The sequence below is a fragment of the Halyomorpha halys genome, unplaced genomic scaffold, assembly GCF_000696795.3.
Source record: "Halyomorpha halys isolate HHAL.00 unplaced genomic scaffold, Hhal_1.1 Scaffold239.1, whole genome shotgun sequence".
NCBI classification, from domain to species: Eukaryota; Metazoa; Arthropoda; class Insecta; order Hemiptera; family Pentatomidae; genus Halyomorpha; species Halyomorpha halys.
The window spans coordinates 856,346-881,064 of record NW_027114928.1 but is presented as its reverse complement, the minus strand read 5'-3'; the positions used below and the strand labels follow the sequence as shown (position 1 = coordinate 881,064).

Sequence of the window (24,719 nt, the reverse complement as noted above, 5' to 3'; positions counted from 1 at the left end):
TAATATGCGGTTTTGTTTTGAGGTGGACTTCGATGATGATTGGAATGAAAAGGAAAAAGTTTCATTTTGTAATGTAAGTAGTTTTACAGTTGTTGGATGTAAAGTTTTGTTTTTGGTTTTTATGCGTAAAACAATTAAGAAAGCAATTAGCTTTGACAGATTTAGTCTCATTATTTGCACAGTAAACAACATAAGTTTTAAATAGTAATGCCTTCTCGATTTAAAAAAAATTCAAATGGAAAATGTATTACTCTTAATCAATATATTGCAATGAATTGTGAAACCACAGGATGGAAAGAAAGTAGATATGATTATAACAATCAATATTTCAGTCCTTTTATTTTTATACTTCTCATAAATTATTATAAAATATACTATTTGGAAAACATAACACGAAAATTGCATTTTTTTTTTTTTAATTTTCTTTTTCGTTTTGCAGAGTAACGTTATTTTAAAGTAATTTTAAATTAAACTTTGATTGCTCTTGGTTCTAATTGTAGCGGGAATCCATCAGCTCTCTTGAGGATGATGTCTCCTTGCAATTTCCAGTCCTTCTCTTTCTTTCCTGGCATGATTCTGTAGTTCCTGAGGATGGTAGCCAGCATGACTTTCAGTTTCAGTACGGCGTATTTTCGGCCTGCAAATATTTAAATTGTTTCATTCTGTATTGTATGAACCATGGTGAATATATATAATTATAGAACCATGGTGAACTATATAATTAAGATAAACTAGGATACTGACCTACGCAACTCCTAGGTCCAGCGGAGAAGGGGATGTAGGAGTAGTAGTGCCTGGACGCAGATTTCTCTGGAAGGAAATTATCGGGGTCGAAGAAGTTGGGGTTAGAGTAGATGTCAGGTTTCCTGTGAAGCATGAATGTGTTCACGACCACTGTGCAGTGAGCTGGGATCGTCAGATCACAGGAAGCTGAAATTATTTCATAATATTTATTGTTCGCCGAAAATCAGAAAGTTAAAAAATATCATATATCAATTATTTTCCTACCCAATTTGAGTTCTTGTTTAAGCTCTCTGGCTATGATAGGAACTGGTGGGTACATCCTTAGTGTCTCCATGAGGCACCTCTCGATGTATTTCATTTCAAGTGTATCTTGGAATGTGACGGGTCTGTTTGAATCTCCGAAGATTCGTTGTACTTCTTCTACACATTTTTCCTGACATAAAAAATATGCTTTCAGTATTTTTAAGACTCAAGGAAACCTTTATTATAACTAACTAATTTTTTTTAATTATAAATCAATACAAAAAAAATTTTATTTTGTAACTGTTATTGTAACTCTACCTGAATGTCTGGACGAGCTGCCATCATGGCGAGGAAGAAGCTGCTACCAGCGGCGGTGGTGTCATGACCCTGACATAAATGATATTACTATATTGATAAAGATAATAAGGAATTAGGACTATATTTAGGAACGTTTCTAATGGACCTCTTACAAAAGACCCTTTAAATTCACACCTTTCGCTTCCCTTTATGACAATTTTTGTTTTATGCAATTTTATTTATTATTGGTTTTGTTAATAAAGCAACTGTATATGATGAATTGCTAGGAATAAAACGTACCGTTTATAAAGCTATAATTATGCTAAGATAAGCTGGTGTACATTTAAAGGAGAACTTTAGCAAGATTTCCTTACGAAGGCTCGTAAATACGTTTCTTAGGGAAGGCGTCAGTTTGGCCCTGAGACTAAAAATGTTGGAGACTAATGGGTTACGTTATTGTAACATATTAAGAGAAGAAAATATTTACAATTTGTTTTAATTATTCTTATTCTTTATTAATTGATAATTTAAATATTACCTCAAACATGATTGTATCGATTTGGTGTTGGATTTCTTCGTTAGTTAGTTTACCTCCTCCTTGAGAAGCATCGATCAGAAGGTCGAGGAAAGCCATTCTCTTCTTCTCCCCTGAATAAAAATAAATTGTTGGTTTTATGATACATTTTTGATACACCATAATGATATGAAGAAAGTTGGGCCGCCCATTGCTCAGTGGTTAAATGGCCCAGTGCTAAGTGGTGACCAATTTTTGATGTCTATTGGCGGTGCCGGTTCGAATCCGGCCTGGGACGTTGACTTTTTTCATTGAGTGTCGGTGAGTGGCGGTCCCACAAAATGAAGAACTTTGACCCCCAACCACGGTTAGGCACGGTTCTAATTCTATAATTTTATAGTGAAATAGATGAAACTTTTTTTTAACAATGTTTATAATAAAAACAAATTAATATCCCCGATTAGATGCCGAAGAGAGAAATACAGTATCCCCGAAATTTTCAAGATGTAAATATATAAATGAAACACTGTTGTGAAACACGCTGTGGATCCTGTATCACAAGCTAATTTAGATCCTCATATAGATAATTTAATGTTAAAATACCTATTTCATCATCCAAGTCGTCTTTGATGCCTTTGGAATGTCCGAACGCGTAGTCACCTTCTGCTTGCAATTTTGTGTTATCTTCAGGTGTAGTGCTGATGATTTTACTACCGTTCTTCTTGTACTCGTCCATACGGATGTTGAATACCTAAACCAATTGTTTAGCACACAGCTTCTTTAGCTTCTCAATAATAAGCAAGGGAATTCAGATAGTTTTAAATACAAATAATTAGTCATTACCTTTCTAGTTAGGCTGTGAATAACATTCAGGAGTTTCTCTTGTACTTTGCTGAGTGATGTCATGTTGAAAATGAAGTCAGGTCTGAGCCAGAGCTTGGTGTGTCGGAGATGGAGGATATTGCTCAACCTGAGTAGCAATAATTAGTAAAGTTTTAAATATTACATTTTAAACTTTAATGTTTATTACATAATTTGATAGTAATAGTGAACATGTTCCACTAAACTCACCCCATAACTGCCATTGCGTATTCGTAACCGTTCTTTTGAGTTTTCTTGTTTACACCCATTGCGGTTTCTGTTAAACAAAAGACCATTAAATGACTCATTGACGTTAATATTTCATGTTTGCTATAAATTAATTGTCATATTAACTAATGAAGTACGAACCTAATAAAATCTCAACTGTAGCCTCACTCATGTAGTCATGTGCGTCGAATTCCCTTCCAACATCTTGCTTCAACTTTTTAACAACATCGACACTGTTGCTGTTGAAGGTTGGAATGAATGATTTCAGGATGTTCAAATGGAAAGTGGGAGCGATCAGTTTCCTGTGGTTTCTCCATTTTTCACCTGGGTACAAAAAAATTGCGTAAAGATTGGTTATCTAGCCTGGGACGAATAATAATGCACTTGCTATCGAAGTCACTGGTGATTTAGAAAAACTATGTCCGATGAATTACATAATAACACTGTTCATTAGAGTAGAATAGTTATGTTTGTAATACATACTAATTAAATATTAGGTGTAGTATTCATGGACTAATGCTAAATGTGTTACTGTGCAAAACATTTTCCATAAATTTTGTGTGAATGTCTCTTCAGTGCTGAAATGCTAAATTTGCTAAACTGTTACTTGTATGCTAAATTAATGTTGTCCACGTTCTCTAAACTTGATATATTCCATTTCATATTAAAAAATAAGTAAAAATAACTAAACTGAAACGGCTTTCTATAACAATTATAAAACAATTAAAGAAAATCTCAGACCAAACTTTTCCGCAAGTTTTACCTCGTTTACGCAATTAGCTAAAATTTTAGCCGACCCTAGACTAAATTCGAGTTTCCTATTGATGACATTAGTTTCATATGAGTCATAGCACACTAATATCAAACGGGTTTTTTGGTATTAACACACCTAAAATTTAATATTTATTAATAAATAATTTTATTTAATGTAAAGTTTCAATATCCTTAATAATTTGTGTTAAGAACATTGAAACTTTACAATATGTGAATAATATTTTTATTTTTTTTTATTACGAGATAAAATTCTATGTCACGTTTTATCTATGTTATAGTCTACCAACTTAGGTTTTGTGAAGCCGCTTGATTAGTACAATAAAAAATACATATTTAATATAGATTGTTAATAAATATCAAGGTTTTACCTGTACTGATAAGTAAACCATCCCCTAGCCATGGTTCAAATAATCTGTATTCTGGTGCTTTGTCTATATGTACGTGGCTACTGAGGATCAGCTGAAAAAGAATCACGATGACGTGATTTATTAGCTGTATATAATATAACATTGTATTTTTTTTCTTTTAATAAATATATTAGTTACATTCAATTTCTAAATAATAATACTAATAATAGTAACAAAGAAATAAACTAAAATGTTATAATGTAATTAACAATTATTATTATATATTAATAAAACAAAAATAATGATTGGACATTAATAACATGGAAATAAAAGGTTAAATCAAGAAGTGCAACTAAATGCCATTGCCAACGTGCTAATTAGCTGGCGAAATGCCAAAACCACAAGAAAATTTGTACAAGCAACTTTTTTCTAAAAACATTATTTTTAAAATTTCCGGAGTCTTCTTCGTACTTTACGAATTTTTTTTTTCTTTAAATTTATTGTTAACTTAATCCACAGAATCGCTTTCTGGCGATAAAAAGTGAATAATAAAATGTTTCCAACTTACTAGAGAGTTAGTACATTGGAGCTTTTATTTATTTATTTTTTTTTTGTCCGTTATTATTATTTAATTTTGAAATATGTTGTTCCTAATTAATTTAGGTCTAGGCCAAAAGCTAAGTTAAATATTTTGTACACTTTAATATTCAATAAGCACTGTTTGTAATTGTTAATGATCAGTTCATACAAGACATGCAGAAATAATATAAATTTGTAATATTATTATATTTAATAGTCTACAGCTATGAAAATATTGAGTTATTTTTAAAAATATTATTTTAAATGTATGAAATCTGAAAAATACAGTATTGACAATACTAGAGTTGGCGAAAAATTTTATGTGTATTTAAGGAGCTATCTAGAAAGGGAAGCACAAAAAAAGTTCAAAAAAAATTTCTGGCTTATGCAAATGCACTTTTATCCTCCCTCGATTATCTTTAAATCTTCAAATGTAGTATTCCACCTGAATTATTTAATTATTTATTTGCCAGCATTATTTATTACTCTTGAGTTTGACTGTAAAGTTTTAAAAATCAAATATAAATAATATTTTATTTTATATACATTAATTACGTATGCGTACTAGGATTGTAAAAAAAGAACAAAAACGGTTTTATCTTTGTTTTTGAAATCGACAAAAAATGGTATTACGATAATGCTTAAATTTAATTTAAGCTGTTTATAAATTAATAAAAATTAACGTGGTCAAGAAACGTTACAATGCATTAAAATATAATAAAAATACTTTTGAAAAATTATTGGGGTAAAATAGCCCTTAACTAATATTTATATTTTTAGTTTTTTAGCTTACAATGGAAAAGCATGATTAGGTTTTGTATCTATTTTTAATTTTATAATTAAAAGGTGTACCTCAATATCTGCTGGATTGGTTAGAAAAACCAGGAGCCTTGGTCCAACCCACATTTTGACTACGTCTCCATACTCAAGCGTCCTCGAGAATACATTCTTGAATAACTCTGGAATAGAAAATATTACAATGATTATAAGGGAATGTCAAATCAGTTCAAAGTTACTTATGGATCATTCAGCAAATGAAAAGTTACAGATTTTCTGGCGTTACTTATTATTGTATATACTCGTACATGTAACATTTTTAAAGTTCTGATTCAATCTTACTTTTACAACTGTATTGCAACAATGGATATATATTAATATACGATAAGACTGGGAAATTTAAAAACATTATTAAAAAAAAAACAATGTCCTATTTTAGCCTTAAGTTCCAAATTGTATCCTTAATGTTAAGATTGTTAAAACGTAAAACGCGGACGTTTTATTCTAAAGGTTACCAAGCTGTTCTAGCCAGATTGGAAGGGCCGAGATTTATTCCTAACACTCTCAACCATCAGGGCCCTAATCATAATATTGAAAATTATAATGTGGTAACGTTGTTAACTATATTTTCTTTTGATGAAAGATAATAATATTCTAACAGAAAAAGATCTCGGAAACAATAAAAGTTTAATAAATTTAATATTTAAGTAGCAATACATAAATTTAATCAAGTTGCAAATAAAATATCTTACTGTCAGCTCCTCCGATGAACCGGAAGGCATTGCCGATGAAGGGATATCCAGCAGGCCCTGGAATCTTGGATGACAGTTCGTAGAGCCGCCTCCTGGAGAACCAGAAGTAGCCGTAGGCGGCGATTGCTGCGGTCAGCCCCGCCACCAGTATGGAGTCAATGCCCAATATATCCATTACGCCTCCTGGAAACAGAGCTCTTTCAATATCATATGTCCCATAATCAGTTCATATAGATCCTCTTTGGAAAATTTAGGATAGAGATTGTAAAAAAGACTCAGTTTTTTTACAACCCTAAAGTTATTAAAAACCTGAAATATATAAAAATACGTTATACAGGCGAAGTTTTTTGAATAATGAAAAATTGACAAAGTAAATTGAGTAATTTGGGTTTTATATCATAACTCAAGCGTTAAACCACTGCCATTCTACAGTATAACTCAGAAACACAAGTTCAGTTTTGAAAAACTGGAAATATTACAACAAGGGTGCTAAGAATCTGATTGCCATTATGCAGATTTTTTAAATAGAATAAAATTTAAATAATCACACAATAGAATAAGAAAAGATAGAAATAGCTTCTAATAACTAACTAAAATTTCAAAGTAATAAGATATTATAACCATTTTAAATAATTGATAATATTTACAGTTGTTATACAGTTAATTATAAGAAGAGACGAATGAGAATAAATATATGTTAAGGTTATTGTACAATAATAAACAATTGGAAAAAGTTCTAAAGAGAATTTAAGATTATTATTCAATATTATCACGATAACGTTTTACATTACTTCATTATAACTTATGTTTGACCATTTTTATGTTGTGAAACAATTCATTTTCAAAGTTAATTATAGCGATTGAGGCTGAGTAAAAATGCCTAATGGCTGTTACTTATGTAAACCTTGGTACATTAAGTCCTTTGTTTTGGTATAATCTCTCAATCGGTTATTTCTATATAAACTTAATCTATCTTTTTTTTTTAAAAAAAAACATAACCCTACTTAGAGAGAGTTTGGGAGGACCTATATAAAACTCATCTTTTGCCTAATTGCACGCATCTTACCCCTCGAGCATAAAAATAAGTTCGGAATTCAAGTTGGTTGTCATTACCGCACTTTTTATAATTTTTTTGTTTAGCATCCTAACAGCTGATAACAATACCCAAGGATTTTATTTTTTATTATAATTACAATTTATTTTTCAAGCAGAGGGTAATTATAAATTTCTGTTTTAACTCAAGGTAAAATAATATTGATTCTACCATAAAAATTATCTATAATCTATGATTCACTCATTAGGATACATAGCGGTATCTTTAGTGAAAAAAATTGATATGAGTCTTCGATTTTATAATAATTCTTTCAATGTAAAAATGTAAGAAAAATAAATGGTAATTTTGAAAGTATAACTTAAAATACTTGAAATGTGCAATACAAATAATATAATATTCGCCTATTTTAATATGTTCTAATTCCGACTAAATTAAGAAGGAAATATTACTTCAATTCTTAGCAGCTATACCATGCTTACCTGAATGCTGTTCTTGTCGGCGATCCAGAGACGACTTGATCGTGCTGGGATAGAGCAGACACTGACTTTATATATATTTTGTTAGCCATGATATTGCGCTAGGATAGGTCCCTATAAGGGATGAAGGTTGCGCCTGACGTTTTACGGACATTAAGTATAGTTTCTTTTTTGACATGACTATTATAGACCCGAAATGGGACGCATACGTACATCGCATTTGTCTGTCTATGTTGATCATGTTATCCTAGCGTGAATGTCATTTATCAAATAATTTATACTTATTAAAAATCATATTTCATTATAATTCATCATAATTACAAATTATTTAATATAAAGTTACTAGTTGGGGATTTTTTTTTATATGACTAAATTATAATTTCGACTTAATTCGTATCATCGACGGTTCAAAGGGAATAAGTAACTATTTTGTTTATATCTATATCTATCTCTTTCCTTCTATTTTTACCAAATTTGCTACAATAAATTTAGCCAAAAGCAGATAGATAGTAACGGGAAATAATTATCGCTTTTAAGAATGTTTTAGAATATCTGTATAGTTTATTTGGGTACACTGCCAAATTAGTACCAGCTGTTCTGTTGTATAAAAATTGAAAGCCAATTTTCGACTATGAATTTTTGTTTATCTGTTGAGGTGTTCGTTTAAATTTACAACCTAAAAATATACATACAAACTTTTTAAATTACTTTTTTATCTTTATTGGAATTTACAACGATACATAATTATATATTTAATAAATTTGATTTATGTTATTATGGAGTGACACAGGCGTGTAGAGAAACTACCCATTGGTAGCAATCTAATTTTAAATTAAAATTTCAAAATATTAAAACGTACAATTTATTTTTTTTTCCTTTGCAATAGTCCATTCTAAATTAATTTTTTTAAGTAATTCATCTGTATAGATAACGCTTGTTTTTTAAACAAAGATATGTTTTTTTATAATCCGGGTTGTCCAGAATATTTACAGTTTTCAACAAATTTAGTTGTTCTTTTCCCATAAATGGCTCTCTAAATTCCTTCAATATTGGGGAAACTGCTATAAAATGAAACGCATTTTCCTAAGCACACTTGTTACATAAGGGGCATTTTTATGCCTTTTATTTAGGAGCCCACTCCTTTAAAAATTGGCCGAATAAGTTAGAGATTTTACTCTTTATAGAAAAAATACTCACAGTTGTAATCTAATTTAGCATATATTTTCTGGTACTCAGCTGATCTCGCCTTCTTATTGTACTCATTAATTTTATTTTGTTTCATCTTTTCCAGTCAATTATTCCATGTTTTTTGAACTCATTTATTTGTCCTCTTTTTTAAAATGAAATGATAAACTTTCAATCTACTTTTCCTATTACCATCATCCACATTGATTTTTTTTTTTTTGATTAATTTCACTATTATTTGTGAGAAGAGTAGATTATGTAACATTATGTTTCAGTAACACTTTTATTTTATAATCATATACGCAGTTTAAAAGTGTATAGATTACAATTGTTGTGTTGTTGAGGCTCAATTATTCTTTTGTCAAAGTAGCTTGGTATAGCGGTGGCACCGTGGTAAGGCACAATGCTACAAACTCCAAGGACACGAGTTCGAATCTGGCTGGGCAGAAATTTTTTTGTTACATTGTAGCCGTGAGTCATCCCACCGTCCTGTGGGTTCTAGAGCCTAGTCTCATAAATTGGGTACCCTAATTGGGTTAAAATCTGACAATCGAGCGTGATTATGACCAAATCACTTCCTTGCACAACCGTCGGTCTAGTAACAGTATTTCCTTACAAAGTACTGAACTTGTAATAAAAAAAATGAATAAAATTAGTTTTAGTTATCAATCATAGTTTTATAAAAACGTTTTGAGATAGAAACCATTAAAATATAACTTATAACAAGATTAAGGACATGTTAATAAGTTAATATTGAATTGAATTAATAGAAAGTCTGTTTGACTCTACCACACGAGTTAAACAATAATATTAATTGTTTACGATATTTACATTAATTGCACTTTTGTTGTTATAAAGTTTCATTTGAAAAACTTTTTTAGTTTCATTTTGTTCATTTAAATTTTTTTTTTTTAAATTCATTTTATATAAAATTGAATAGTCATAAAGTTTTGACCGACATTGTATACATCATTAAATTTGAAATAGCTTAAATGCAGTTTTTTTCATGTTATAAAATTATTACTTAGCCTTTTTTTTTCTGCATAAACGGTACAAAGGGGGACTTATTTTGTACAAAAACTTTGTTATATTTCTGATGAGATAATATTTTTAAAATATGAATTTCTTTCCATTTATTTTCATTTGTTGCAACATCTAGGAGCTGATGCCAAAATAAAATATTTATAACATGAAACAAATATTTCATTTTATGTTTATTATATAAAATAAAATTTTTGTTTGTGACACTTTAAATTATTGTGGCATTGTGGAAGCGACAACGGCTTATAAAGTTAAAATGTAAAAAAAAAAATTGAAATTATTTCTAGAGATGAACCAGAGTTCATATAATACAACTAAAATGCAAAATAAAAATTTTGATATAGGTAAGTTGAAAAATATAACTTGATAAAATAATATTAATTTATGGACTATTATAAAATTCAGTAATTGAATGCAACAAATAAAAGAATGGATGAAATAAAGTACAACTTATAAGAAGAAACAATTTAACAATAATAATTTACAACTAATAAATTAATAATAATGAAGCTGAAAATTCATAAGTGGTATGGACAATGGCTACTTTATATATAGCTAGGGTACATCTAAGTGATATATTTTTGCATGTAGTTTTGTAAAATCGAAATCACTAAATGGAGAATCACTGTCAGTTTATTTACTGCATAAAAATCAGTTATTAAGATTCATAAAAGTAAGAATGTACAAAATCAAAGTCTTTGGTACACGATTGAACTAATGTGGTATATTTAGTTTAAAGTGTGTTTCCCGATTCTGTTGTTAAATGCTAAATAAATGACCGTACAAAATTTTAGTACAATTTTGTACAAGTCGAATATTTTAGGTAGTAGAGATGCAACTATGTTGAGATTTTCTGATTTATTACTGTTGTGCGTCATCGTTTTCAAAGTACGATTCTGGAGATTTACAATTTTCGATAAATATCTTTAAGCTCTAGCACCTTAACATTCGATCTAGCATCTCATTAGTGACACAAACTAGTAATCAAAATTTTAATAATAAATAGCAGTTTTAATTAAATTAATATTAATAAATTAAAATTAGTAATTTTACCAAAATCAGAGCTACCTGGTTTTAATCATTGCTTTCAAGAACGTATTAGAATACCAGATAAATGGGGTACGGCGTTTTCCGTATTAAAAAATTCGCCCACGCCCTTGTATTTCGGCACTTTTCGTTTATTTACTCGTATTTTTTTTTTTAATTTGGTCTCTTATTTCAGTTTTTATAATTTTTTCTTCAAATTTCGTTTTTATCTCTTCTATTTTTACTTATGATCTCCACTCAGATCCTTAATTATGGTTTTTATTAATCTTCATAAATAAAAATAATCATGGGAAGTGCTCAAGGTTGGGAACGGAAAGTAAATTATCTTAGGCTTAAACGAAAGAATTTAAACTATAACATCAATAAGGAAACTATGTGGTCCCAAAGGCCCCAAAAAGGGAGGCAGTGATTATTACCAATTAACTTTTTTCGTTTTATTTTGGTCATTTTACAACTAAAAATATTGGGTACGGGTTCCCAGCGTTCGTTTCAATAGATTATAGGAGGAAAGAAATAATGTTATTTTATATGCTTTTAGAAAAATTTCATATATTGTTTTCTGCCGTCACTCTATCTGATTTCAAGGTTAGTATATACGAATCGATCGTTTCCTTGCGTACAATAAGAGATCTGTTTGCATAAAATGACTAAAAGATACTTTGTCTTTTATTGGGACGTGTTCTTGATTTATTTATTAACCTGTTCACGTATACATTTGTAACTCCATCAGATTTTATCCAAATTTGTAAATCAGTTATAATAACTGCTTTTTGTTTGTTTGTTTATTGGCGCCACAGACCGTGGAGGTCCAAGGTCTCCCTTAAGGAATACTTCGCGCGCTTCTTGACGTGGTTTTCATTGAGTGGGTCCGTCACTCCCACGCCTATTTTGTGAGTGCCACCCATTGGCTGACGGGCCTCACAAATGCCCGTGGGGAGGTTGTGAATGAGTATTATATAGTTATAAGCTTGAAAAAATCCCGGATAGGGCCGGGGACTCGAACTCAATCTATGGGCTGGCACACTGGCGCGTTACCACGCTGCTACTATGAAAACGGTAAATTGATCTGTGAGTGCCGAAGAGTATTCTCAGATGAACGGAAATAAAAAATCAGTGGTAAAATTAAAGGAATTTCCGATCCAGGATCAAATCCATTAATCTGTGGAAGTAGCGACTGATAAAAATATATATTTTCAATACCGTGAGGTGTTCACAGTAGGAGAATTTTCATTACCTTTTTTGCAAAAGGCCTCAAGAAGATTGGCAACAGCTTGCCAGCTTAAGAGTGTGAAAGGGAATAAAGGTACAGTAATTAAATTATATAATGTTGATAGAATGAACAATCGTTTTAATCTTAATTCAGAAAAAAAATTGAAGTCTAAGAAGGAGATGTTATCATCAAACTTCCTGGACACATATTTTTTCCCCAAAAACCATGGGGATGAATGATGTCAATTAGAAAGTATCGAATCCTATTGTAGAAAATAGACAACAATCTCAAAAGTTTTATTTTTTAACTTAGTTTAATCACTATCTACCTACATTACATAATAGGAAAATAATTTCTTATGTTACCTCATGTATTTCATGTGATTTTAGTGCATTATAAAACGAATATTTTGAACATGAACTCAAGTCATTTACTGAAAGAGAACCATATTTTTATGTAACCAGTCTACATAAAGTAGTTTTATAGTTTTTAATGTAACGCATTTTAACAAAAATATTATTGTGATAATTTCAGGTAAAAGCTGAGGGCTTTTTTTTTTTATTATTTCACATTAAATTAGTATTTATACTATGTTAATAATTGGTACATCTTCCCTGTCAACTGCTACAAATGGAATCCTACATTTTATTAACATTAACTCAAAACCATGGTTTGTTAATTGGATATATCAAGGTGGATTTAAATAGTGGAAAGGTCATTATAACGCTGAGTGAATTCACAATAATTTGTATTTTCATATGTATATTATGATATGTATCGTTAAATATGAATTAACAAGATGACCAAATTATTAATTTCTTTTTTTTTATCTTTACATTTTTTATTTATTTGCACCTGTAAAGCTAGTTTACAACCAGCAAATGAGCTGTTCTATTCAGGAATAGCATGACATGGCATGAGGGAGACAGCACTCAGTGGTGCATCCTCCTGACGTTAAGTAAATTACTCATCCAACTCCTCTTCACCCTAAGCCGAGTTACTTCAGGGATGTCATGTGCTCCCATCTGTGGTATAAAATTATTGAAATGTCCATGTAGTATATTGTGAAACCGTTTATAAATCAAATAAATTCGTACTGTTACAGTCGGAATGCGTAGCTCGGTGTGAATGTAGAGTGGTAAGTTCGTTGCCAGTCTTAAAAATTGCAATTGAAAAGTTTGTATTGTTTTTAATCGGTTTCTTTTTATATTTGGCAGGTGTAAGTCCCTCTGGGGTTTCGTAAGTAATAGTATATAACAATACCAAATTATTGATATTACCAAAAAAATATACATGCTAACGAGAATAACAAAACATTGTATGCGATTTGGTTAATATAGCTTATAAATACCACTTATTAAGTGTTTAACTCAAAACAAACTTCAAACGAAGTACTCACACATTCCCTAATAAACTTTATAAATTTATTGTGCCTTTTTATTTAATTCGATCGACATCAGTTGAAGAAAAGTTTGTCTTGGTTGTGTAAACTATTTTTTGAAACGCATAACCTTAGTTCTTTGATTGTATAAGCAATTAAAATTTATCTTTAAATCTGGATAAAATAGATGCTATCTGTTTAGCAATTCTTTAGAATAGAAACGACTGTTACTTTATTTATCACTCTTAATGACTATTAAGACCGATAAATAAAGTAACACACAGAAGGAAGTGATGTACGTATTTACATTCAGTAAATACAATTATAATAAATCTCATCAGGATTCTTCGAAAAAAATAAAACAGTAACAACAGGATAAAATGTTACAGAAATAAAAGTAGTTTCGTATTGAGATGTTTATTTCATAGTTTTAAATAATTTATCATTTTTTTCTCTAAATTTTAACTCTGAATAAATAACACAGTCAGCATAAATATAATAAAATTCTATAACTATATTAGACTTTAATCGCCCTTGGTTCCATTACAAGTGGGAATCCATCTGCTCTCTTAAGGATGATGTCTCCTTGCAGTTTCCAGTCTTTCTCTTTCTTGCCTGGAAGTATTCTGTAATTCCTGAGGATAGTTGCCAGCATGACTTTAAGTTTCAGTACGGCGTACTTTCGGCCTGAAAATATTTATTTATTATGTAACATTATGGCGAATATACACTACATGAAGAAAAGGATGCTGCGATACTAACCTACGCAACTCCTAGGTCCAGCGGAGAAGGGGATGTAGGAGTAGTAGTGTCTGGACGCAGACTTCTCTGGAAGAAAATTATCAGGGTCGAAATAGTTGGGGCTTGAGTAGATATCAGGTTTCCTGTGCAGCATGAAAGTGTTCACGACCACTGTGCAGTGAGCTGGGATCGTCAGGTCGCAGGAGGCTGAAATTATAAATTATATTTATTATTCGCCAAAAATTGGAAAATTAAAATATAAAAATATATGAATATCAATTATTGTCCTACCCAATTTGAGTTCTTGTTTAAGCTCTCTGGCTATGATAGGAACTGGTGGGTACATCCTCAATGTTTCCATGAGACACCTCTCGATGTATTTCATTTCGAGTGTGTCTTGGAATGTGACGGGTCTGTTTGAATCTCCAAAGATTCGTTGTACTTCCTCTACACATTTTTCCTGATAAAATAATGTATGCTATTAGCTTTTATAAGGCTTAAATAAACCCCTAGATTAATGTAATATTTTCTATTCACAATTCTTCGAGATATTTATAATTATATTTTTATTTTATTAATAATAATAATAATATTCTTTATTTATTCTGGGATTGATCCCTTTAGGATAATGTACAGGCGTCAAAATTAGGCTTCAGAGCCTTAGAGTGAAATACAAAATAAGAATGAAATTATAATTACTGTCATTATTAGCCCTACCTGAATGTCTGGACGAGCTGCCATCATGGCGAGGAAGAAACTGCTACCTGCGGCCGTGGTATCATGGCCCTAAGAAAAATAAAATCATAATGTTAACAAAGAACATCAATAATCAATAAAGTTACCAAATAAATAAGGGGTTAAGTTGTGTTTTTTTATTTTACATGTTAATAGGAGATATTATATTATGTTATATAATAATAGGAGATATTTAATAGCAAGTCATACTTTATGTTAAAAGTAAAAACAAAAATTTAAATGCAAATTAAAAATCTTCTAAGCTCTTATTTATTTTTAAAAACTTTGTAACCATATCAAAATACGATAGTGTTTTTCAGTTTATCTGTTCTCTGTTAGTGATAATATAAGTTATAAAAGATAACTCATTATCATGATATTATTGAATTAAAAACATAAAATCCGATTTTTTGGCTGTAACCGGGTGTCAGTTCTCAGACATTTATATTTTACCTCAAACATGATAGTATCGATTTGGTGTTGGATCTCTTCGTTAGTCAGTTTACCTCCTCCTTGAGAAGCATCGATCAGAAGGTCGAGGAAAGCCATTCTCTTCTTCTCTCCTTAACATTCGAATTTTATTTTGAAGGTATAATTAAAAATAACTAAATAAATATCTAGTTGAAAAAGGAATATTGAAATATTTAAAATAAATACTTACCTATTTCATCATCCAAATCGTCTTTGATGCCTTTGGAATGTCCGAACGCGTAGTCACCTTCTGCTTGTACTTTTGTGTTATCTTCAGGTGTAGTGCTGATGATTTTACTACCGTTCTTCTTGTACTCATCCATACGGATATTAAACACCTTTAAATTAAAACGTAAATTTCAATTTATGATAAAAAATGTGGATTGTCTTCTCCCTCATACCTAACCAACTAAGTCAGTAATAAAAAGCGCTGAGAGCATACAAATTATAATTTCTATTTAGCATCACTTGTGTAACATATACACACGTTTTTCCATAGTTATTGTACTAGTATATTTTATTGAACTTACTTTCCTTGTTAGGCCATGAATTACTTTCAGAAGCTTTTCTTGAACTTTACTTAAAGAAGTGAAGTTAAAAATGAAGTCGGATCTCAGCCAGAGTTTAGTATGACGGAGGTGAAGAATGTTGCTCAAACTGGGGACAAAAAAGAATTGCTGAAGTTCTGTAGTAATCTAATAATAAATATTGATTGACATCACAGTACTAAAGTACACATATTCTGCATGATACACAATAGATTAATAAATAAACAAACGAAGGGTCCAGTAGAAAAACGATGAGGTTCCATATATTGTCAGAACTAAGAGCTCAAGGGCATCTGTTAGCTAATGACAATAATAAAATAACAAACCGCGGACATTATAAGCAGTTTGGTTCCATTAAAATTCATCTTTGAGAATAGATTGTTCTGTGGAAGAACGATGAACTATTTCTGAGTTCCAATCCACTCACGGTTACTAAAACTTGCTAAGATGATATAATCATTGTTTCATTATTTAAAAAAAGTTATCAATGGGAGTCAATTAAAGTTAAATTGAAATAAAAAAATAACGTTTACTCAAAATTTGAATAAGGAGGATTTTTTATTTAGTCGTTTTCAATGGATTCTTCAAATATTGTTATATAAAGTTCAACGAAAACATTGATATATCTTACATTTTCGGGTCCCGAACTTATTTATTATTATTTTTTGATGGTATAGTCCATTCCCATATTAATAAATAAGTACAGTAATAAATACTTTATAATAAACTTTTTATTATTTATAAAAGGTCGACAAATAATTGTAAATAAGTCCAACAGATCCACCTGTCGTAGTACGTCTTTAAGGGTCTGAATTTACTACACGTTTCACTTTGTGTATATTTATATTTTACCATTTTTTTTAGGTGTTCCCTATGAAAGATATTGTATTCAGTGATTTTTGTTCATAAAGAGATGCTATTCAAGATTACTCACCCCATAACAGCCATTGCATACTCGTATCCATTTTGCTGTGTTTTCTTGTTTACTCCCATAGCAGTTTCTGTTAAATAATATAATAATCAAGTTTCAAAATATGTACAACTTATCTATACCGTCATTTAACCCCAATGAGTAAATATTTATTGTTATTTCAGAATTATTAAAAAAAAAAAATACCTAGCAAAATCTCAACTGTGGCCTCACTCATGTAGTCGTGGGCGTCGAATTCGCTTCCCATATCTTGCTTCAACTTCTTTACTACATCAACGCTGTTGCTGTTGAATGTGGGTATGAATGACTTCAAGATGTTCAAGTGGAAAGTAGGAGCGATGAGTTTCCTGTGGTTCCTCCATTTTTCACCTAAAATAATTAAAATATAAAATCGGTTAAGCATTACTCTGTTAAAAAATATTTTATCTCTAAGATTGGAAATAACCCACAGCTTAATTAAAAAAGATGTACAATAATATTTAATTTAAGGAACTCTTACCTGTACTAATGAGAAGGCCATCTCCTAGCCATGGTTCAAATAATCTGTACTCAGGTGCTTTGTCAATGTGAACATGGCTACTGAGAATTAACTAAAAAAAAATCGTGAGGTCAGTTTTCATAATTAATATGACAAATTTAATAGGTTTTTATAATTGTTCATCCTAACTATACATTTTAATTTATGTTAAGTACTCTGTTTTACTTTATTTATTTAATTTTATTAAAAGTTTTAATTTTTCAACAGACCTCAATGTCAGCTGGATTGGTAAGAAAAACAAGGAGCCTGGGACCAACCCACATTTTGACGACATCTCCGTATTCCAACGTCCTAGAGAATACATTCTTGAACAATTCTGTAACGGAAAAACCACAAGGATTCAAGCAATTTTAATATCAGTAAAAATTTAAATAGTTTGTGGTCGTATATAATAAGATCTGTAATTTGTGGTTTCGTCTGGAATATTTGTTTTCAGCATTACATTAAATCGTTATAATTTGTCATTGATGACAGCAGACTTTAAAATGTACCGATGTCAAAAATCATATTTTCAAACGAACATGTTTATTTTATCGTCATTGCTTCTTAATCCATCATTTTTAATTCTTATTTAATTGTAATATTTCTTCACTTTCAAGTTCAATCAGATAACACCATTTTAGAAAAATTTAAAGGTAACTTGAGGATAGTTTGCAGAGAGTAGACGAACTAATCCAAGATTAAAATACTAATCTTTAAAATACATCCAATATGAAATAAAGTTTTTTTTTTTCTAAGATATGACTATCGAATATAAGAAAAATAACGATATAATTAAGGAAATAACTTACTGTCGGCTCCTCCAATGAACCGCAAGGCATTGCCGATGAAGGGATATCCAGCAGGTCCTGGAATCTTGGAGGCCAGTTCGTAGAGCCGCCTCCTGGAGAACCAGAAGTAGCCGTAGGCGGCGATCGCTGCGGTCAGCCCCGCCACCAATATGGAGTCTAGGCCCAGAACGTCCATGCCACCTACGAAAATAATTTTATTTATAATTATGAGAGATAGTTGACCGTGGATGATGAACGAGGAGAAGACGGTTGGGGGTGCGGTCAATGAACTTATTTATAATAAGTTGATCGACCATAACACATGAAGGGTCTTGAACTCAATACTTGCTAAAAAGTACCTCAATCACCAGGAGCATCTTGATCAAGAATACTCACTTTCCAGCGGCTTGGTGTGCCACACAAGACCCTCAGACCCCAGAATCAATACACGGTTGATATAATAGAATAAAAAATAATCTATCGCATCCAGCCCGGGAATTTAATATACCTTTGCTTTACCCTCTGACTCGACTTAAGATCCCTCGAGTCGAAATAACCATGTCTCGCAGAATGCTTTAAGTGAACGGCTTAGTCCAAGTATGAATAGATAATAGTAATAGAAAATTCTAAATTTCATGAAATTAATTCATGAGAGCTAGTAATTAGTATACCAATCATGTTAAAAACGATCAACATTTGGTAATTTTTCGAATTTTATGATAATTTAATTTAACTTATGCCGTTAAAATCCAAATAACCAACAATCAATCACAGACCAGAGTATCAATTTAGTCATTACAGCTCTTAGAGATGGAAACCGTTGGGAAATATCTAAATCAATGTCTACTCATATGCTTTATGCGATGCAAAAAAGTGGTAAACAATGTACCCAAGTAATGTGAAAAAAACTAAAAGGTCAAATTTTAAATCGTTTTTACTTAAAACCATAAAATTTGCATTTACGACTATTGTGAGGTTGACCATCGATTTATAATTTCCATAAATACTTATTTGTCCTCTAAGTGTTTCTTCATACCTCATAAAATTTATAACAAAATCACTGTTTACTACATAGGTATCAATTTTAGGAATCGTCAGAAGCTGACAAGGACGGATAAAGCGGTAAGCAAACAAAGCGGCCTCGTAGATTTAGCAAAATGAAGGGGCCTCGAGATCTTAAATTATCTCAAAATAAAGATTTTCTAAAAGACCGGAAAGGTATTCTAAAAACCTTTTTATAAATTAATAATCTAATAGTAATATAAAATATCAAACTTATGGCCTCTAAATAGGAATATTTATTTTGGGAAACACGAAATATTTACTGTTAAGTTACTGTGTTTCCACTTGCTCGAATCAGCTATCGGTCAATTCGAAACGCGGTTAAGTCTATTTATTTTTGGTACATTGATTACAATTGTATTCTGTTATTCTTTTGTCAAATTTTTATATTAAATCTTGAACACAACTAGATACCATATTATTCTTTAATATTACGAAACTATGTATCCCCATTTATATTATTGCTACACAATTAATTTTTAATTATTATAACTCGTTAGCGATATTCTAATCTTTGGCGCCCTCTAAAGATTAAATAACAATAATTAGCACAATACCTGTTTCGAAATGTTCTACTGGACTCAAAAGTTAGCACCCCTTAGCACAGATTAGGAGACGTCTCTGTTGTACTGACGGTTTCCGACTACTGACTATATATACATGTCTAACTCTATCTTCTATGGTCCTAAGCTTAACCGTATAAGGAACAAAGGTTACGTGTGACGTTTAAGGACCTTAAATTGAATTTTTTTCATTCACCTGTCCGATATTTCAAAGTATATCCACAAATATAATTGTAACGGCAATGGTATCAGACAAATTACTGATAACTTTAATGTTTTATAATTATTACTGTGACATAGATAATTATTACATATATATAATAAGCATTGTTTATTAGTTGTTCATCTCCTGGCTCTAATCTATGCTAAGTTCTATAAAATTAAAATCTGTTCATTGGTGTTCAAGTCTATTTTGATACACCCGTCCAAATCGTCGATTTCAAATTTAAAAGTAATAGTTGGTCGGGCTTAATTCTGCCCCTGGTGATTTTTTTTTTTGTCTCATATTCAACCTACTTTCTTCAGTACTCTAGCGCACAAAACTAAAATTGTAACGATACAGCGTATATTTTATTTATTTGCACCTGTGAATGTACATTTACAACCAGCAAATGAGATGTTCTACCCAGGCTTGAGGGAGATGTTACCCAGTGGTGCATCCTCCTGACGTTAAGTAAATTATTTTATTACATCAGGAGGTCCCGCATCCAACTCTTCTTCAGCCTACACCTAGTTACGTCAGGAATGTCATGTGTTGCCATCTGTCGTATAAATTTATTGAAATTGTCCATGTAGCGTGTTGTGAAACCGTTTGTAAGTCGTATGAATGTGGTCCGTTACAGTCGGAATGCCTAGGTCGGTGTGAATGGTCTCGTTTGAAACGTAGAGGGGTGAGTTCGTTCCCAGTAGGGTGTATTTTATGACAGTATCTTTTGGAATAGCAAATCCTCGAGCAATTATATTTTATATCTATTAAAATATCGATCTAACTTCTCTGAAATGTTGTAATCCTCACCCTCTCACTGAAGAATGAACAAAACAGTAAATCAGATTTGTTTATTCAAATCTTCATTTATCTCCTTACCTAATTGTAAAATTAAACTATGTAAAGAGCCATTTGTTGAGTATTTTGAACTAAAACTAACATCTTAAATAATAAAACACATTTCGTGTTGCAATAATAAATATTACATATGTTGTTTTTTATTTATTTATAAATATGGATCCAATTAATCCAATTAACGACTTATTTCAGCTGCTGATGGATTCTAAAATATATATTAAACTAAATATAAACCATTACTTTGAGGAATTTGAGTGTGCGTTCCAGTTTTGAAGCTAAATATTCACAGATCTCTTTTAGCTACCTAGAGTTATCCAAATTTTGAACCAGTCATATAATGTTATTAGGTGATGCCTCAAAGTTACTCTGGATACGTACGAAGGATTTTCATATTTTTTTATTATTCCTGTATTATCTGATACTAGTATAGATAGATACTAAGCATAATAGTAGAACATAGACTTGCTGATTTTCAGGAAAATGTTGCAGGGGTTAACCCTAGCAAACAGATTCGTAAAACTTAGCAAAGAGAGTTGTATTAGGAGTTTCTGTTGGGTTGATTTTTTTTTCTATTGCCTATATATGGAATATATGGTAAGAGAAGGATAGCAATCGTGAACAATTTAAAATTTGAGCTTTTGATGTTAATACACTTTTTGAGGTTTTCTGAATCCAAATAGCTAAATCTTGTAAAAACTGCGTATGTGTCTGTGAACAGCCTAACTCAAAAACAAAAAAAATTACGTAACTGAATTACATATTTAATGTTATACTTTGGATGGGATAGCAACTTTTTCATGAAAGCAGCTTACCAGAAGTGCGACTCTATATCATCGATTTTCCCATTTTGTCACTTCTTGCTTCTCTAACGATTTTGAGTAAACTCTTTACACTAGTGCATAAACTATATCACACGTTAAATAAATACTATTTAAGTGATATTTAACATTAGATATGTTTTATCCACATTAAAATAGTCTAACCCCTCGTCGTATAGTAATAGCATAAGAGTGAGATGAAGAAGAGTCTGATGGGGCTTAAATGATGAATAAAAAAATCTGCCTCTAAAGTACCTTTACTTTGGTTTATTTAACATAATTAACCCTCTCTCATTGTTAGCAGAAATAAAAAATAGATAAATATGTAATATGCAAAAATTTGATGGCTAATTTAAAAAAAAAAAAAATGTTTTCGCATTCCAGGGCTGTACTATTGTCTAAATTGCGCATACATACACGGTGTAGCTTTCTATTTTACCAATCTGATAAATGTTTTTGTTTTTCCATAAATTTTTATTTATTTTACAAACGTATCTACCCATAGACGATCATTGGCGTGGTTATTGTTTATTGTGGCCAATTGCCTTTATAGGTTATTTCGTAGTGGATGAACAGGGACGGGAGATTTCTAATTCCACCCTCTACCTTGTGTGACACTAGATTGTCATCGTCTAATCATGCCAAGAAGAGGCTGCACCATCTGCTCACTTCACCTCAACTTTCACTGTGCCTGAAACTACTCATCTACAAAGCAATTATCAGACCAACTCCGCTCCGTGGTGCTCCTTTAATGAGACATCTTTATAAAACTACGTTAAACAGACTGAAGAGTTTTCAGGGATCTGTTCTTCGAAGAATCGTCAGGGTAACCAAGCTTCAGAGGGCCAAGCACAATGTCATCCGTGATGAGCTCCTCTCTGTGGCAGAGTTCATAAGCCGACGACACATCAATTTTTTTGATGTGTTGAAGGCTTGCTCAAACCCTCTGCTTCGTGAAATTAACCCTCCACTAAGACCTGGGAGGTGGCAGTGCACTGTCCCCTTAATTGACGTCCTCGACGAGGGAAGGACTGTGGACTCTACAGTCTAAAGTCGTTACACTCATACCTAACCAGCGGAATTTCCCTCCCTGTTCCAATAATCCACTGGCATTAGCCACATGATTTCTAATCAAAGGCAGTAGTAGTAATACATTTGTAATTTTTATTTGTAATAAAGGAGGGTACGAAAAAGGAAAAAAAAAATATAGGTTATTGATTTTTACCAAGTGGGTAAATTCAAACACTAATCATTACATAGTTTTTGTTTTTTTTCTAATCTGCCTTTTTCAAGCATTGTCTACCTAGGATATAGCTTAGATTTAAAAAAGAAAATAAATATTTTTTCAGTGGCCGTTTCCATATCACAAAAAGCGATACTCTGTTTATGTTGCAATCTCCCCAACTAGTACAATTAATGTTTTTTGTAGTTTTAATTATCGTATGGTAATATAAATTTTTTTTATATGACCTACAGTACATGTTTTTTTTCATAATTACTTGTCGGAGCCCTCCTCCGTGCCTTTAATTCTGTTGTTTTGAGAAACTTTGATGTCTTTATTATCGTAACACTTACCAGTGTTTAGTGCTTTAGGATCTTCTATATTATCAGTGAATTAGTGTATGCATTTACAGAACGTCTTGGAGTTAGATGACATATGAATCAATTTAATCCTGACATTGTAATTTTTTTTTAATCATTTATTTATTCTTATTTACAACTGTACATTTGCTGTAGGTGAGATAGTGACATGATACAAACATGTGGAGAATCTACCCATTGATAGAACTCCAATAACATTTCTAGAGAAGAAGATCCCGAGGCCTTCTTTTCAGATGCTTAGGAGGATTATGTAATGAGGAGGTAATGAAGGAGAAGCCAGGTTAGAAACAAGTGGATTTGGGTGGTTGGTAAGTTTTCCATGGAAGGAATGGTATCTAGTTTTGGCCAAATCGGCATCATATGGACCATTGAGGTCATGATGGATGACTTGATTTGTGACAAATTAAGGAGCGTTAAGGATTTTACGAAAGATATTGGTCTATAAGGATTGGATTCGAGAGAAATTTGATGGTTTAGTGCAGCCCCAAAACTCAACTCCGTATGTCCAGATAGGCCTTATACTAGTCATGTAGATCAGTCTTTTGTAATGGATTGGCAATTTAGACCGTTTGTCTAGTAAATGTTGACATTGTATTTAAATAGGTTGTTTGAGGATGCCCCTTCCAAGCACTTTTTAATGGTACTTGGAGATGTCCTCTTGTGAAAACATATGAAAGTGCTGGCAGTTGGTAGCTATATTGGCCTCTACATGTAAAAAAAAAAGCGCTAGCACATTTTCAAAAGGCAACACCACTTTCTACAACACAGCATGAGTGGATAGAACTTCATCACACTCAGGCAAGAGAGGGCGGCGGCAAGGTGAGAAGAAAAAAAACAAGAGAGAATCCCGTCTTCCATTGAAACATCGAATAGAACATCAAAAAAATTATTTTGTAACCCTTCTGGCAAAACAAACTTAATCAATTGTTGCATAACTATATAACTATATTAAAAGTATAGAGGTTTTATTTCATTTTGATCATTATAATTATAATTATTTCAAATACAGTCCACTCCAGCAATACCGGCCAATTATAAGTAATTCCGGTAATATCCCCTAATAATCAAATCTGGGGAATACTTAAGTTATATTTCTGTCTGTTTTCATCAACTGACTGTCTGGCCTCTTCAAAGTTTATTCCTTTATTTTAACCTATCTTTTTTTTAATTTATACGATTCTGAGTTGAATAATTGAGTGGATAACATCAGTTTTCTAATAGTAATATTTTCGAAGACCAGATTATACCAGAATTAAAATTTATTGATACCATTTCTTTTTCATTACTTTATGGTTCTTGAATGCTTTCATCATTTTCGGTCTCATAAAATGTATGATGCATCTTAAATGCAATTAACAATGTTATCA

General features: G+C 31.3%; 2 protein-coding genes across 2 annotated transcripts; both read right to left on the bottom strand.

Annotated features, from left to right (window-relative positions):
- Positions 1-311: 311 nt before the first annotated feature.
- Positions 312-7,696, bottom strand: LOC106680029 (cytochrome P450 4g15-like). Its single transcript, NM_001364216.1, has 13 exons — positions 7,650-7,696; positions 6,117-6,299; positions 5,440-5,546; positions 4,030-4,120; positions 3,029-3,211; positions 2,870-2,936; positions 2,642-2,768; positions 2,402-2,549; positions 1,823-1,932; positions 1,306-1,374; positions 1,009-1,177; positions 745-930; positions 312-637 (listed from the first exon to the last, which is right to left on the bottom strand). The coding sequence occupies exons 2-13, from the start codon at positions 6,289-6,291 to the stop codon at positions 468-470; spliced, it is 1,602 nt and encodes a 533-aa protein (NP_001351145.1). The 5' UTR covers positions 6,292-6,299; positions 7,650-7,696; the 3' UTR covers positions 312-467.
- A 6,215-nt stretch (positions 7,697-13,911) lies between these two features.
- On the bottom strand, positions 13,912-19,941 carry LOC112577474 (cytochrome P450 4g15-like). The gene is made up of 13 exons (NM_001364222.1): positions 19,864-19,941; positions 18,266-18,445; positions 17,684-17,790; positions 17,436-17,526; positions 17,123-17,305; positions 16,940-17,006; positions 15,988-16,114; positions 15,648-15,795; positions 15,440-15,549; positions 14,969-15,037; positions 14,543-14,711; positions 14,273-14,458; positions 13,912-14,197 (listed from the first exon to the last, which is right to left on the bottom strand). Exons 2-13 carry the CDS (start codon positions 18,438-18,440, stop codon positions 14,028-14,030), a joined length of 1,602 nt encoding a protein of 533 aa, NP_001351151.1. The 5' UTR covers positions 18,441-18,445; positions 19,864-19,941; the 3' UTR covers positions 13,912-14,027.
- Positions 19,942-24,719: the final 4,778 nt, after the last annotated feature.